Genomic DNA, 16,917 nt, shown 5'->3' on the forward strand with positions numbered 1-16,917 from the left:
TGCATCTGCAGTAAAGTGCTTCAGAAGAAAGGAAAGAGGCTCTCTTAAAAAGACAAACCAGCTCATTTAAAACTATTGGAAAAGTTCCTTCCAGCATAAAACAGAAGACTCAAGATTGGGCCTGGAGCAGCCTTGTAAACCCACTGTAATCTTTTGGACCCAGCCTCTTGTTTTGGTTGTTAAACCTTCAACTGTGGCTCTTCCATTACATCAGTTTGCCAGCAACACCCAGGGCCATTGTACTCGGGCTGCTGGCAATGCGCGGACCCATTTGTTCCCGTGTGGCTTCTTTCAGCAAGGCAGCTCTGCAGTTGTGCTTTTTAACTGCAGACAGGTCTTATTGTTTCCCGTATTGGAATTAATTAACTATGTTTTTAAAGTGACTTTCGGTGTACCTACCGTCTATGCATATATTGCATTAGCAGGTGATCTTATTTGTGACTGGATTTTCCTCTCAGCATTCTCAAACATTGCTTCTCTTTTGCCTTCAGTCCTCAGAAGTCTTTCTTTTCCATCATGCAGCAGGCCTGAAAACCTCCAAAAGAAATATTTGTATTTGAGATGTCTGGCAGAGAGGGCTTAGTCAGAAGAACAATACTTTTGTCAGATACCAATAGTAATTCGTTGTCCAGGAACAGGCACATGAAATAGCTGAATGTTTTCATTGCCAGAAAAAACACAATCTGCTGCCCAGCCCAGACTTTGCTCAGCGTAGAAAAGAGACAAGTCCTGCAGCAAGGATAAGTTTTTTAAGGAGCCCTACACTCAACTCAGCCCTCCTGATATTACTGAAAGATGTGGCCATTATAAGAAGAGAGAGGCACCCTATCAACAGTAATTGATTCTTCATTCTTGTACTCTCAAAAATGGGAGATGTACTTGCAAATATTTAAAAATCCAATGTTGAAATGGAGGGGGGGTTAAGTTATTGAATTCTGAAACACAATTTTAAAAACTTGCTTTCAAATAAAGTCGGCTGCTTAGCTTCAACTATAATAACATCTACTTTAATTTGCTTGTAGGTAAGCAGAGGAGGTGAGGGAACTAACTGTTCCCAGACCCCTGCAGCCATCAAAGGCTGAGTGTGCGGCAGGGGGTTAGGCTGATTTGAAACTGGTCCGGAGGGAGGGAGGATTGTGCAGTTCATTACTGGACAACCACTGCCATCAGGTGTGCAGATGCTCTTTTCGTTCACAGCAGGTGAGGTAACACATGCAAGTGCATGTGAGCAAGTAGGGGAGAAACAACAGCAATAGAGGGAAAAGAAAGATTAATGCATTAGAAGAACCTCTCTAAGTAAACTCTTCATTTTTATTCATTCAGGGATTTTTAAAAGCTGTTCTCCATATGTTTTCAGGTATTGAAGAAGGAAAAGAAAAGCCGAAATTGGACTGAACAATAGAGGCAACATGGAGGATTGTTTATGGCTCCATGGAAGATTTCTCATCCCCGACAGAGGTTGGCATGGAGAGGAATCTTTTGGAAAGGAGGAAGTTTAATGGGCCCTCTGCTCAGTGCAAGGATATTTTTGGGTTTTATATGAAGGGAAAATGGTTTTAGCTAAGAATAATAATAATGTTTCAACCTCCATTCCTATTTCTCCACGCTTGCATGCGACATACACATATAAGATGTATATTTATCTCCACGGCATTCTCAATGTGCGTTTCTTGCATCAAGTAAGTCATTAAATCATTGTCATTAAGTCTTTTTACTTCCACCAAGAAGAGCAATGAGTCCATTCTCTGTATTGTTTGAGAAAAGCTTAACCAGATACATCTAATATGGAGAAACAAAACAATCCTATATATTTCAAAGTACAGTGTAAAAATACAGTAGAAGTTAATTGCATGAATGTATCTGAAGAAGAATTCAATCTGACTGAAATATTAATGTAACACTATGTAACAGCTGCCTTAACTCAGTGATGTTAATAATTTTATCAGTCTGGTAAAATCTTATTTGCGGTGTTAGACTATCTGAATATGATGCAACTTTTCTTAAATAGGCCTAAATAAAGACCAAATTATCCCTGCGTTTCTGTTTCTTCATGCTGATTCTTGAAATTCTGGATGGATTGATGGCATTTGAATGATGCATTTTTAGGTTTTCCAGTGTCAACTGTAGATGATATTATTTCTACATTAAGATTTTTCCTCTTATTTTCCTAGTACGAGACCTGATCCTGCATTTTCAAGTTGTAAGTTCTCAATAGATGGGCTGAACCATTAGCGTTGTACCAGAGAGAGCATTTAAGCCTTACTTCAGGAAGGCACGTAAGCAAATGTTTAAAGTTAAACATATGCCTGTTTGTATTAGGAATTCAGTTGCAAAATACTAGCAATCGTTTAAACTTGTCAGGATTCTGTTTAATTATCAGACAATCAAGAAGGAACTCTAGTAGGCAGAAAAATTGTCTAGAATTAAAGTGAATGGAATAATTTTCAGCAAGAAATTATTTATAAAAAAGTAACTTTAAGATCAAAATGTCTTGGTATTCATATCCCATATTTATTCATTAGTGTATTTAGATGTATTTATTTTAACACATGCAGAGTACTTCAAAGATGTCTAATGTTAATGTGTGATTTTTATTAAAGGGATTTCTGCAGAGTTTTAGTATGACTTAACCATGTTTCTGCTCTTGAACAGTTTTGGGTGGAACTGATCTCATGCAACTCATGACATGCCTCCACAGTATTTTTTTGAATTTATTTATGTACACACTGTCATAGGAAACAGTGCACAAGTTCAACAATGTGCTTTTTGGTTGGTTTCCTTCAAAAATAAGGCTTCTGTGATGATACTGTCTTTGTGACTGTGTCTGTCCTCTCAATAATTTTTAACTTGTTGATCAGAGTTGCAAAGATTTCAAAGCTAGGCAAGTTACTAGACAGTTTATGGAAATAAGTGGCCAGATAAAGATGAAGGAGCTCCTCTGATGGTCCCACAGGAGGAGAGGGCAGGACACACAAAACCAGCAGAATTCGGAAGCAAATTAGCTGTAGCCATGTGGCTTTGCGTTAGGAATGTTATGTTCCACTGGACCTGAGCTGTGCATTACGTATGCATAGTGATACTGCAACATGGTTAGTCCATCCACAGATAACTAGGGCTTGATTGTAATAGATGATTGTTATTGGAGGTGGTAAGATGTCTGTTATTTGCAGCAGGCTTTCAAAACTCAGGAAGGAAAGAAAACATGGATTCAGTCATGTTTAGTGAGTTAGGAGCTGTTTGAAGTCACTGCTTCTGAAAGCTCTGGTAGCCCATGAAAGTACTGGTGGACAATGAATGCGCTAAGGAGTTTTCGCTGTAGGAATTTCCTACAGCAGCAGTGGCAGACATCGCATTGTGAGAGATTATTAACTGCAGCTTAGGGTGGGAAGCCCAAAGCACAAACCATGTTGACTTGTTTGTCATTTGAAGAACTTGCATAACTCATGCTTTGCTGTTAAGTCATTTTTGCAATTTTTTTATTTCACGGGGATTGTTTCCTTCACTGAATTCAAGAATTCATTCTGATGGAAAGAATGTGTTAAATAAAAATAAGAAATGCAAAAATGCCACACAGCTGTACACATTCTGCAAGAGTACGCTCTGAACGTCTCTGCTGTATTTATTGCACCACTGAATGGCTGAGACCTCAAAAACTGGCTGTTGCTGGAAAGATTCCTCTTTCTCAGTAAGTTTTGCACCTGCTCAAGGTAAGTTTTTCTTCTAATACCGTGTCATTTTAGGTGATATTGGAAATGTGGTAAGAATATAAAGAGAACAGAAACATCAGAGATCAAAATTGCATAGCTGAATCCGTAGGTGTATGTCCGAGTAAATGAAGACTCCCTTTCAGAGGTGCAGCATAGGGACACTTAAAATTGTCATCCCTCTTATCTGTGAACTGGTGAATATTCAGCACCTCAAAAAAATAGACTACCAAGCTTAGATCTCAGTTAAGCCCCTGAAGTTGGCAATGTTAGCCAAAGGCAATATATGTGACACAAAATGTGGTGGGTTTCATTTGGTTTGAGGAAATTTATAGTATTCCGAGAAGGTTTGAACTCAATTTGTCTTCTCAGATCTCAAGAAGTTCTCCACCTCCTATGAGCTTTGAATCATCGTATTTAAAGTCAGAAACATTTTAGAGCATTAAATCCAGCCTATGATGTATGAACCATGATATAAATAACTTTGGGGCCTGTGTACCCAGAGAGTGCTCTTCTAGACTGTGTTCATTCCCTTTAGAATTACACAATCCATCATTCTTAAGAAAGATGATGGATGAATGATGACTAAAGTAAAAGTCACTTGTAAGCTTGCCAGATTTCAACCATCTTGGCTGAAATTGTCCCTGAAAGGTATTTCTCTTGGGGGAACTATTTTTTTGGTGGAAAACTTTTTGTCAGAACAAGTCATCTATTTCCAAGTGCAAATCTATGAAAAAAAAAATCATGTCTGGAAAACTTTTCTCTACTTTTCTCTTGCTGTGGAGCTGGGTCTTTGGAAGAAGGATAGCATTTGTATTAGTAACGCTTCTGAATTTATGGGGAAAATCTATTCATCTTGGTCCAAGTTTTAGAAAAAATATGCCTGCACTTCCCTGTAGTGCACAGGTAACTTTCCAAAGTGTTTATCAACTTTGGGAATGATCCGTCTTGTGGCTGAACAGGATTTTCCCTACCGTCCCTGATCTGTTGAACTTCTCCAGACACAGAAGACACACACCGGAATGGAGACCCCAATTTTGGTTCCCATGTATTGTCAGTACCTCCCCAAAGCTGATGCAAGTAAAGCTGCCTAGACCAAGTATGAAGGAAGCAAAGCCTTGATGAAAACCTGAGCAATGAGAACAGGTTCTAGATGGATAAACTAAGTGAAAAAACTCTAGCTTTTCCCTTGAGGATTGCAGTAAAATTAAATTAGTAATGTTTGTTGAGTATGTCATAGCTGTAATGATAAACCACATAAAAAACTCTGTGAAGGAATCATTAGTTTTGTTGTCAGAAGAATATAGCATGTAGTAAATAAGGCAGGCTGCCACACCTTGAACCACAAGGAAAAAACAAAATACACTTTCATCATTCAGTGAGCACCATCCATCATGTGTTATGAATGAGGCATAGGAAAAAACATTGTGTGATCATCTAATTAAAGGCAACATCATAATTCATATTCACAAGGGGCCAAACTAAGGTTGAACAGACGGCCTTAATTCTGACATTACCTCACTCTTGAATGCTTGACTTAGCAATCTTGATAATACTCTCTTGACTTAGTATAGAACACAAAAAAGGAGGGATTTTTTTTTTAAGGCTGCTTAGAAAGTCTAACCACAGAGTTGGCACGAATTTCAGTATGACTGTATCCCCTATTTGGCTTTAGAAAGCTCATCCTCACTTTCTGCATGCATTTAGCTACCCCAAAACATATATGCACAGTTCCTATTCCACTCTGTTACAGAGAGGTTGCCATAATTTGCAAACTTTTGCCACAATTTCAAAATTAAATTATTTTAGTCTGATTTAGCTTGTGTGTGATAAAACCGTAGTTTGCTCGCTCTCTATAGCAACTGTTGCCTTATTTTAAAGGAAAATGACAAATAATTTCCCTAGTTTTAAGTTGATTCTTTGCTTCTCTGCCCACATGAGTAATATTAGCTAAATTAGCACCAGTGCACGTCAAAGCCACTTGGACACTGTGAGTAGACTGAAAAATGGCTAACCATTCTGCAGGCTCCCATGTGGCAGTCTATAATGACAGTGTATAAGGCATACGCTTCTTAGTTCATTTTTCCTATTGAATTTGCTATTCAAAGACTATTTCAAATCCTAGCAGCAATTTCTTCTTTGCCTTTTATTTTTTATGAAGATTGGTCAGTCTGCAGGGCTCTGATACACACTTTGGTAGCCTTTGAAGACTCGGATACCGTTAGAGTGAACACTGAAAGGATTTATAACCTAGAACTTGAGCTAAAGTATAGTCCTGAAGAGACCGTCAACCTGAGGTTAGCATCACTGAGGTAGGTTTGGTGTTCCTGCCCTGGGAATAAAGGAGCAAGCAGTAGGAGGTGTGTAGCTGAGGTCGCCTCTGAATGCAGCCTTGGAGAAGTTACACTATTAATCCTGTCTTTTAATGCTCCCGTGTTTCATGTGAACAGGGGCAAATGTTGGTGACAGGTACTTTCCATCTGCAGCAGCAAAAGCAAGCTCCTAATCAAAGCGTAATGCATACTGGTAGAAGAGGTCACCTCTGCTAGAGTATCCCAGCTGCTCAGCTCTGCCTCTGTGGTTCAATGCTTCACATGCCGCTGTAGCCAGCCGCTTAAACTGGGGTCACAGGTGTTGCAGGGAAGGAAGGAAGGAAACCTCAGAGGTTTAATATACTTTTGAGCCATTATGTTTGGCTCAGCGTTCCCATATGTTGTAAAAGCACAGGTGTCTTCAATGTGTCTGACTGCAGGATTAAACCTGGGGTTTGACTACTGCAGAAGTCCCAGGAAACAAAGCAGTTGAAGGTTTGACTGATCAACTTTCTACAGTGGCAATGATCTCTCCTCTTTTTGAGGCAAGAGGAGCAAAGGGGAAATGAAATTAGCCTGGAAAGTAAAAAGATCTCGCTGTTGACATCTGTTTAGAAAAGTTCTTAGGCGCGTGCTGAACTCAAAGGACGCGCACAGGTGTTCTTCAGCACAGGGGCTTTGCTGAATGAGGGGGCAAGTGGACTTGCAGGTGGGATGCTTTCTGTAGTGCTTTTAGTGAGGTAATGAAAAAGCTTTTTGTGCTTAGAGTGAAAATAGTTCTTTTGCACATAGTGACTTCCTCTTACTTGTATTACTAAGTAATGCTAAGAAGAACAGGACTGTCCAATTTACAGATCATAAACATCAAATATATTTAACGTATATTCTCCAAAATAAGCAATTTTATTTTTATCAAAAATGCACTCTGGTTTTTTCAGGTAACAGATGGAAATCAATGGATTTTAATGTAACCCAGAAGAGCAAGTTGTAGTCTTATTCCCTTAAGTGCCCTTTTCTTGTTCAGACCACAGCTGTAAAGGGATTTGAACCTCAACACAATAAATATCAGTACGGAAATTTGAAAGGTAGGCCACAGACTTCATGGCCCAATGGAGGAGGTATCTGCTGTTCCTTAGAGCTGTGCAAAATGAGACAGAAGCAAAATAGCATCTTTTTCGTATAATTCATATTGTAGCTAGCCATGGTGTCCAAGTTCAGCATTTTATATATAGCTTGTGTATTAAAAAGTAAACATCTACCATTAGGCTGGAGAAGAATCTCTGCAGTGTGCATTCTAAATATAGAGATTGCTGTGGTACAGTCAGTACTAGGACATAATATCTCTTTGCTTTTTTAATATGCAGATGATAGTCCCCACTGTATGTATATTGTGTACGTAAAAGTTAAACACAAACATGCATACAGAGCTATATATGCACACATACATGTGTACGTACAGACACACATGATCTTCTGTAGAAAAAAACAATGACAGATGTTAAATGGCAGTTACTTGCTTAACATGGAAAGAAATCAGGCACTGTGAAAGGTACCATTCTTGACACGGGCAGTAATTCTACCATAACTCCAAACTGGCAGCTCCTTGTGCTCCCACTTTTCCCCTGGGAGTAACGCTGGTGAGCTGCCAGCCATCCTGCCCGTAGCAATAGGGACGATCTGCAGCTGCAGTACTTTGCAGTACTGTATTTCTGGATGTTTAATTTTGCAGGCAGAGCAGTGCCTGGCTAGCTTTCTACATGTAATCATCTTAGCTTATTTACTGTGTGAAATAAATTGTTCTTATTTAATAATGGTTCCCAATTTGGCTTTTAAGTTTACACCTGACAGATGTAATGGGATAAAGAGGGGGAGGTCACCCCTCTTCTGCTACTGGTATTAAGCTGCAAACCATTTTCTCTAGAGGTGGCTTAACAGAACAGGAGTGTTTTTAGTCATAGAGTAGGAAGAGACAATTAAGCACACAATACTTAGAGAGGCAGCAACGATCATGATAATGGAGGACCTCAACTACCTGTACGTAGTCTGGCCAAGAATCACCACGGGACAAGTTATAAAGAAGGAATTTCTCAAATGGTTATTTCTTGGCACGAGCAGCTGTGGAGTACACAAAGGCAGGGAGAGCTCTCAAACCTGGGTGAAGCTCAAGAGCTCATTGGAGACGTAATACCAGCTGAACCATTAAGCAATACTGACCACAACATAATTACATCCACCCTGCCTGGGGAAGGTAAGGTACCAAAGCTTTGTAAAGTGACCCTAAACATTGGAGAGGAGTGGTGGGGAGGACAGGAATGCGGGTGGGGGGAAAGATACAAAAAGCTGTCACTGTCTGAAGGTGACTTGCCTCCAGCAGACCATGATACAAAGGAGCTCCCTTGGCACAGGCAGTGGGAGCTTCTGCCACCCAACAGGAACACTTTGCAGTGAGCACTCGTGGGGCACCTCTGGGGAGCTGTATAAGAAAGAAGACCAAGAGAAGATAAACTAACCTGGTTAGAAAAATCACCTCACTGAGGTGTAGCCCACAGCTAGGTGTATCTCCAGTCCAGAGAGAAGCACTCAGTCAAAGTGGGTTTTGGTCTCTCTCTGCCGAGGCCATAGAGTTATGCAGGGTTTTGAGCCCATTCCTTGGAAAAGGAGCTACTGAGGCCAACTCTGATGTAGGAATGGTACCGTAGGCATCCTGCCAAAGTCAGCACAGCGTGTAAAATCCCAGGTCTGAGGAAAAAAATACTTAGGCATGTGACAGTATATTGTCATACTTTTAATGTCAGAACCACTGGTGGGATAGGCATAGTTAGAGTGGTATGATTATATTCCAACTATTTGTAGTGTTACAGAGTTTTTGAAGGGACCTGCAATACTGAATAGGCGGTAAGCTTAGAAAGAGGTCCGCTGGATGGCCTGTGGTACGATTAAATCAAGAACACTTGTAAAGTCAAGTACCTGGCTGCCACTGCTGTCAGGGTTGCAAGGGTGGTTTTACTGCACAGTGCTGCAGCATCCCATTTGTACTGGCCCACAGCTTAGCCCTGTGTAACGTGTGGTACTTTTCCTTCAGCGGGAAGTCCACGTAGCCCAAGCCACCCAAGGGGTTAGATGGACCTTGGCTGCAAACACGTAGAGTACTCTGCTCTGCTTGTGAACTCAGCTCCCGCATAGGGCAACATATACATTGACATGTGCCATAGGTACGATTGGCGTGTGTGTCTGGAGATTTCAGACTAACTCGAAGCAAAAAAACAAATTAAAAAAGATGTAAGGCTTTGTTTAATAGAGCATTAATTATGCAGGTACTGGAAGATTTCTAGTTCCTTTCAGCACTTTTATGCAGAATTTAGATTCTGCTGGATATACTTAATTTTTTAAAACCCTCTACATTTTGCAGTTTACACATTTGCATAGCGTAGGACTACTGTCAGGAACATATATCTGCAGATCTGGGGCATGAGCTGTTCTCATCATTTCAGTGGGATGGAGAAGAGAAAACAGTTCAAAGGAGGAGGATGGGGGAAGGGAAGCATTTCCATATTTTTTTTTAAGGAGTCATAAAGACACACAGGCAAGTGTGTCAATCATGAGACATACTTCTCTCTTTAATATTGTCAGGAATACAAAAGTTCACAGAGCACATGTGTGAGAGGGTGCTGCGCTGCCTTGACTACATGATCTGCATGATACATGTCAGAAGATGGGAATGTTGCTATGGCAATTCTTCCCTTTCCTGAATACTAAGTTGACAAAGAAGCCAGTCCACAATCAGGCAGGCTCACTTATGAACTTGCCTGCTTGGAGATGCTAAATACTATTTATAGTTTCTCTTGAAAGGAAACAACAGTGTTTTCTGCCCTGGCCTCTTAAGGCCCTGTGCACCAGTCCTCCTATATTCCCAAGGTTTCTGTGATTTGGAAGCTGCTGAAGGCAGAGATTTAACTGAATTTTGTGCTGAAGACTGTTGGGGTGTTCCCTCAGCTTATACAGTGTCCTTCAATTTCCAACTTGCTAAGAAGGCAACAGACAGATGGGTCTTTCTGCATTTCCAAAAGTCATCTTGCTGTTTTGTAAAGTTCTGGATCAAGTAATCCATAAATCTTTACTTTCAGAGGATTTACTCTGCCAGTCTGCAGAGGAGTAGCCTGTTCCTATTTACATTTCCCCCTGGCAGGGCAGCAAGAGCGGGACTGGAAGCCTGTTGGTTCCCCCTACCAACTTTTTAGCTGGGCAACCCTTAGAGCCCGTCCTGTCCTTGCTTGTACCATCGAGCCTTTCCCACTGTGCTGTGTGGGTACTGTGATGGGAAAGATATACCTTTACCACCGGCTCTCCTAATTGCATCTTTGATCTCCCTTTTAGAAATAATATTCTGTTTTGCTTCCTACCCTAAAAATCTGTATAGCACTGCTTTGTGGAACCAAAGCAACTGGCAGCTCCATTGCAGAGGTGGCGAACTTCAGTAGATGCAGTGATTCCTGTATTACCATGTTTCCCGTTGTCCAGGTTGTATAATATTTTCTAGTAGCAGGCTCTGATTTCAGTTATTTTCCTTTTACCTAACTTTCATTTTGTAGACTGGAATAGTCCCTGCTAGGAAAATTCTACATTCTGATTCAAGCTAAATACTGGGGGGAAATTTTCTAAGATGGCTCAGGCACTCCAAAAATGAAGATAAGGAAAAATAGACTGTATTGTCCATATTTTAAAAAGGTCCTTCAAATTAGTTGATCACATTGTTTTTATTTTGGGCTTTTTTTCTTCTTTTGTTTGGTCAGGATGGATGCTGCTCTAGGGAACTGTGCAGGGAGGGAGGATGCAATAGCCTCATCTGATGTGCCATAAATGAGGCAGGACAGCACAGGAAGAGAAGGAGGGGGAACCTGAAAGTTGCTCTGCAGCACTGGATGCTCCGCTTACATGTGTGGTGCTGGGTAAGTTACTTAATCTTACCACTTCACAGTTGGCCAGTAACTTTTTTTGTAGTTTGAAATGTTTATTTAGCACCTCCCATGGGCTCTAGAAGTACTAAAACAAATGAGTTCTGCAAGAGCAAATGAGCAAGACAAAAGGTATCACTGAAAATTATGGCAAGCTATATACCAAATCACTCCAATACCCACCTCAAACAGAGAATGTACCCAGCATATGGATTTATTTGATGCTTCAGTGTCCAGTTATAGAGTAACAAAGCCAACAGAAAATATAACAATCTGTCATGGGGAGAAACATGACCAAAACAGCAATAAAAGAGAAGTTTTATGTCAAGTTTAATACTTCTGCACAAATTCCAATGAGACCTACTGAACTCTCTCAGGCAAGTCACAGGTTGGTGTAGATGAAGAGGCATCTTTGGATCATCTACAAGACATCTTTGGAAACTGCAGGAGCAGGTGCTCTCCAGAGAAATGTGCCTTCCTGATGTATCATTCATTTGTTCTCTGTAGGAACAAGAAATAAATGGAAGAATTTAAAATTTAAGGCTTAACTCTGTAATGCATACGCAGACCCCCAAAAAAGTCTCATTGACTTAATTATTCATTTTGTGTCTGGTTTCTACTGCGTTCATCAAGAGAGCGTTGCTCAGTCCAGCTGGTCTGAGGTTTTTGATACCCATCTGACTCAGAGGCAGAGCTTCAAACCACAGTGGCCAGTACACAGACGTCAAAAGTTTCCACAGTGCAAACGACACAGGAGTGAAAAGCATTTACTTGTTTAGCGGGATTAACACAGAAAGGATGCTTAGCAGTTTGCAACCACCCAGACCTAGGATTCTTGAACGATGCTCTTTCTTCTTTCTTTTCCACCTGAGCTCATTTTGTTTCCAGAGATTTAAAGGACGAACTTGAGAAGCCACCTCTGCTGCAGGTACTTTCCATGTTTCTGAGTGAACGGGCCAAGAAAAACAGCAGACGAAGGTAATTTTCCTTCAGTATTCCGCACCAGCTAGAAAAGGTGATGAACTGCAGCAGAAAATTCGCTGGCAATTTTAGTCAGCGCAGCTCACCCTGCTGAAGGGGGACCAGCATACGCTGCTTTCTGATGGGCAGCATCGCCATGCCTCCGGGTCGCAATGTTGTGCTGCAGCTTACCCAGAGCAAGTGTGGATGTCCTGTCCGGAAGGACTGAAAAGCTTAGATTTCTCTGTTCAAAGAGCAGCTTTTACCTCGTGCTGCCAAAAGCTGTCTGTGACCGTGAAGCATCGTCCGGGACGTGACCATGAGAGCTTCTTCGGCCGTGCTGTTTGCAGGCTGCCTGCCTCTAGTGACCACAGCACTACCCCTTTGTCTTCCCCACCGAAGCCGAGAATCACTTGCCCGTCCCTGGAAGAGCTCCTCAGCATTCACGGCCATGAAAAACCACAAGAGCTGGAGTAAAATGAGATTTATTCAGAAAGAGGGTGTGAATCCAATTAGAGCAAAATAAACAGTCTACATGACACATTTCTTTCGCACCTCTGCAGAAGCTAATCTAGCTAATCACTTTGTGTTGTAACAGGAAAATAATCGATACGTTACAACTGCGCAGCCAGTATCGGAGGATGCAGGCAGCAAACACCAGCTGTCCAGGCCTCCAGCCCATCCAGTTCTGCATTTGTTACTGTGAGCCAGCAGCTGCCTCTCATGTGTCCTCAAACTTTCTGCCGCGGTGCCTACACGCAAGCACTGACTTGGGGCCACATCTCATTTTCTTATTCCCAAATAAGCATTGTGCTTTGCTGCCATGATGCGAGTTTCCTAAATAAGAAGATATTCTGGGAAAGAGATCTTCCTGTGTGCTCTTGAGAGGAGACAGTTGTTTCTTTCGGCAAGCGTGCTGTTCACACAGGCTGCACTGACATCCTGTGGCTCAATTTCCCTGCCTGGAAGGAGCACGAAGGGACAGCTTCTCCCCCCATCGCCTGTCCCCTCCGCATCCCCCCTCCGCTCCCTGTGGATCACCGATGCCCCATCCAAACCCTCAGGCACTGGCCCTGGGAGGGGAAGAAGCGCCTGCCGCCTCGGTGGCTCCAGCCCCAGCTCCTGCCCACCATGCCAGGCTGGCAGCATCCCGGGACCTGACCTCACCACAGCACCACTTGCCCACACACCGCCAGCCTGGGGAGCAAGTGAGCATCTCCCCCCCGCCTTTTCGGCGTCCCCTGAATCACTGCCCACAGCAGCAGGGCTGGGCGAGGATGAGCTGTAGTGACCCATCGCTCGGTGGGGTGTTGCTGGAAGGGCAGGGTTTTTTTTAAGGAAAAACTGATGAAAATCCCTCACACCCCCCCAATCTCTGCCCACTGGGACTCCAGGTAGATCCCAGACGGCACTTGCCACACACGTTCACAGCGCCGAGCCCTGCCACGGGGCGCGCAGGGTCTGTAGCGAGCTGCCTCCCCCAGGCCGGGCTCAGACAGTACGCGAAATAGCACCCAGCCCCATCAGAAGTCGAGTTTAATTTTACCTTCCCCTGGGGAATAGCGTTAATCTGTAACTTTTTAGGCATCACTCAATCAGCTGAATAACAGCTATTAGCTTTGGACTCTAGGCATTTTTATGAGATATTAGTTCCAGGGCTTGTGGTTTGGCATAGAAAGCATATTATTCACACACAAAACAACGGCATTAAAATAACATTAGGAATCTGGCTTAAACTGACAAAACCTAGGAAACTCAGAATTAAGGCTGAAAGTATGTCCTTAACTCACCCACTGTGTGCCTGGTACAGCAGCTCGGGCGGTACGTCGGACCCGCTGGCTGCGGCCCCTGCTGCCTCCAGCTGAGCTGTGCCCCCCTCCCCACTTCCAGGGAGGAAACCAGGCTGCACCTCGACCACGGTCCCACCGCCCCCGGGGAGCAACGACGCCTCTTTGTGCCGTGGAGTCCTTGTTCGGTCAGATGTTTGGGGCTTAAGTGTAATGCAGCTCTTTTCCGTGTGTCTCTACTTACAGAGCCGGGTTTCCTCCCCTGTCACCAGCATCACCGTGGTCAGAGCAAAAACTCTTAAGAAAGCAACGCAGGCTGAGGAGGAATTCATCTGGTGTGTGGTCAGGGGTGAGACATGAGCCGGACGAGCAAATCCATGTGGTGCCTGGCTTTGACTTGCCCTTGATTTGCTTTGATTGATCAAAGTACCCCAGCCAGAATGAAATGCAGCCGGGGCAGTGACTGCTGGCTCACGCCGGGGATGGCGCTCAGCTGCAGAGGCTGGCTGGAGGTAACGCCAGCCCTGAGAGAAGCAGACGGGCCTTTCTGAAACCTGCTGGGGGAAAATCCTTGGCCCAGAAAACACCTTCTAATGTTCACTTTGTGGGTCGCCTTACTGTGAGGGGACCGAGGCCAAGAAGTAATGTGGGGACACAGGTTGCTGTCACCGGAGCTGAGGGGAGGAGGGGAACTCGTGCACAAGCTGTGCCGAAGGGCTCCCCTTTCACAGGGCCTTTGTTCAGAGGAAGCCACGCCACACATCAAGAAATTTGTGTCATAGCATCCAGTGGCTGAAAAATGAAGGAGGGTCCCCAAAAGGGTCATGCAGTGGGTCAAAAAGCAGCAGTGCTGCAGGCATTCCCGGTCCAAACATCTGCTGTGCTCCCATTTTTCTCCCAAAGCCTTGCCCTTGGTCACAGGACACAGACATCAAAATGCTCATCTGGCCACTGGCTTTCCGGAAGCTGTATCTGAGCTTTGGAAAAGGTGATCTCAGCTGCAGCATGTTCGCTGCAAAAGCAAACAAATGAAAGCAGCAGGCTCGGCGGTATCACAGCTCACATCCTCCAGGAGAAGAATCACCACAGGCCCCTAGGAAGGACCAACATGCCCATTCCTGGTGACAGACTGGCATGGCTCATTTTAAGGTTTTTTTTTCCCTCTATGGCCAAGTATTTGCCTCCAGATTGCAGTTAAATCAGCTCCTCTAAAAGCATGTTTGAAATGAGCTTCACTTCTGCTCTACCCGTTCCTTTTATTTATGAGCTCTGCCATTTTGTAGGAAACAACCCAAGATGTTCATGCATGAGGCATCTCTCAAGGATAAACCACATTAAAGAAAAAAAAAAACAAAACCAGAAGGTAGCAGCCAAAAAAAAAAAAATTGTGTTCAAATTGCAAGGTTGTCACGCTGCTCAGTAAAAAGGGGTGCACCTTAACCATATTGGGTGTGATTTTTTCCTCTCAGTGAGGTGAGAAAGACATTTGCTATTCCCATCTTGGAAGCAAAATAAATAGAATAATTATTTCCTTTCCCAGCAAAGGCAAACGCAGCTGAACTTAGCTCTGTGCTTTTTACTTGTGTGCCATAAACCAACACATTCCCTCGCTGGCTGGCATTTGGAACAGACCACAAACACAGTACGCCTGGCACCAAATTTGTGTTTCAGGTCAGAATTGAGATGTTCTGGTGATAAGATGAAGGATAATTGTTCTCCGGACTCCCTGTCGCAGAAACGCTGTAGCTAAATTTACCATAGAATAATTCCAGTTTAATTCTTAGGAGGTCTTTTAATGAAAAATAAATGTTTCGCTTGTTGTGGACCCATCCTCCAAACATAATTTGGGATCCCAGCATCAGGCTTCCTTGGTCTTCTTTTAAAGTTGCTACGTGTCTCCGTGTCTCAGAGTACAGCTGGCACCACGGGTACTCACTGCTTCTGAAAGACAGGTCTGAAATGAGTGGGCGCTGCATGACGTACGGTCTCTGTCCACAACATGCAAGTGATGGCCATGTGTGAATAGACCCTAACCCTCTGCTGTGCTTCCTAAAACAAAAAAGCTTAGCCTAAAAATAGAAAAATCTCCTCCATCTTGGGCCCACCTTGTGCCACAGGGCCAGCGTGACCTGCTACAGAGCAAACGCCCGTGACTTCCACTTCCCGCAGCTGCAAAGTGCTGTACGGTGCGGTGCCTCCCCTGCACACGAGCATATGCTCGTCCTTTGGATTTCATGAGGCAGATGTTCGGATCTGTGCCAGTGGGTGTCTGCAGGATGGAAAGTACATGCAGATGTACACATATGCATGTGCATTTACAGAAAATGATAGAAAATAGGCCTGGATGGGTTTTCAGGGCCGACCTGGAAGGATCTGTTATCTCACCCGTGCACATCTGCAATCCCCACAAATAAGTTTTTGCCAGAAACCAAGAAGGGGTTGAGACTCCAGGTGCATGCATCTTATTAAGCACACTGTGCCCCTTTAAAAATATGGTTTAAATGGCAAGTGATTGTTTCCATATTAAGGAAGGCTTAAGAATGACTGACAAGATCTGCTTTTGCAGCTCTTATTTCTGCCAATCAAGTTACTGAGGACAAGAGTGAATAGTGCATATTTAGAAAATGTATTTTTAAAGTTGGGCCTTGACTGAACAGTAACTTCATGAGAAAGTGAAGCCTTCCCTTCCCAACTAGCTGTGACTGAAATATAGCAAACGAAACAGGGAAAAAAAAAGGCATAGTAAAGAAACAAAGCTATAAAACAAAAAGGCAGTTTTGCCAGACGTGCAGCAGCACCCTACACCCTCTTCTCAGGCTTGGGATCAAAGCTGGGTGCTCGTATCCAAGGGCTCTGATTAACCCTTTCCTCCCACCCTGGCTACCACCCACATCTCAGCTCTTCATCAGTCCCCTCCCTCTTCATCTGCTTTTGCTGCCAGGTGGTCTGGCATTCCCTTATCACGGCCTCAAAGGACTTCACAGTATGGGGGACTGGAAAAACAAACCAAATTCTCCTCCTGAGCCAAGCAGGTAGGTCCCCAGGTGCCTGCCCTCATTACAGAGATTGCTTTCAGAGCAGGATCCAGCTGGCAAAGGTTTCTCATTAGGATGGCAACGCTGAAAACGTGAAGCTGGAGGGAAACTATGTAGCTGTGGAGCAGAGGTGGCCTTGAGGTGGGGGTTAAAGGGGGGGGGGGGGG

At 43.5% G+C, this 16,917-nt stretch overlaps 1 protein-coding gene and 1 long non-coding RNA gene across 2 annotated transcripts in view; one reads left to right on the plus strand and one right to left on the minus strand.

Moving 5' to 3' along the window:
- The window catches only part of AIG1 (androgen-induced 1), a 174,438-nt gene extending 172,401 nt beyond the window's left edge, over positions 1-2,037 (plus strand). Inside the window, exon 7 of the mRNA XM_009319150.1 lies at positions 1,358-2,037. Within this exon, the coding sequence (XP_009317425.1) occupies positions 1,358-1,395 (38 nt within the window). The 3' untranslated portion in view covers positions 1,396-2,037. The remainder of the gene's footprint in view (positions 1-1,357) is intronic.
- Positions 2,038-11,199: 9,162 nt separating this feature from the next.
- Positions 11,200-14,119, minus strand: LOC103912721. Its single transcript, XR_663392.1, has 3 exons — positions 13,719-14,119; positions 11,836-12,396; positions 11,200-11,469 (listed from the first exon to the last, which is right to left on the minus strand). It is a non-coding gene; the product is annotated as an uncharacterized LOC103912721 (long non-coding RNA).
- Between the last annotated feature and the right edge of the window lie 2,798 nt (positions 14,120-16,917).

Source organism: Pygoscelis adeliae, unplaced genomic scaffold (genome assembly GCF_000699105.1).
Source record: "Pygoscelis adeliae isolate BGI_AS28 unplaced genomic scaffold, ASM69910v1 Scaffold172, whole genome shotgun sequence".
NCBI lineage: Eukaryota > Metazoa > Chordata > Aves > Sphenisciformes > Spheniscidae > Pygoscelis > Pygoscelis adeliae.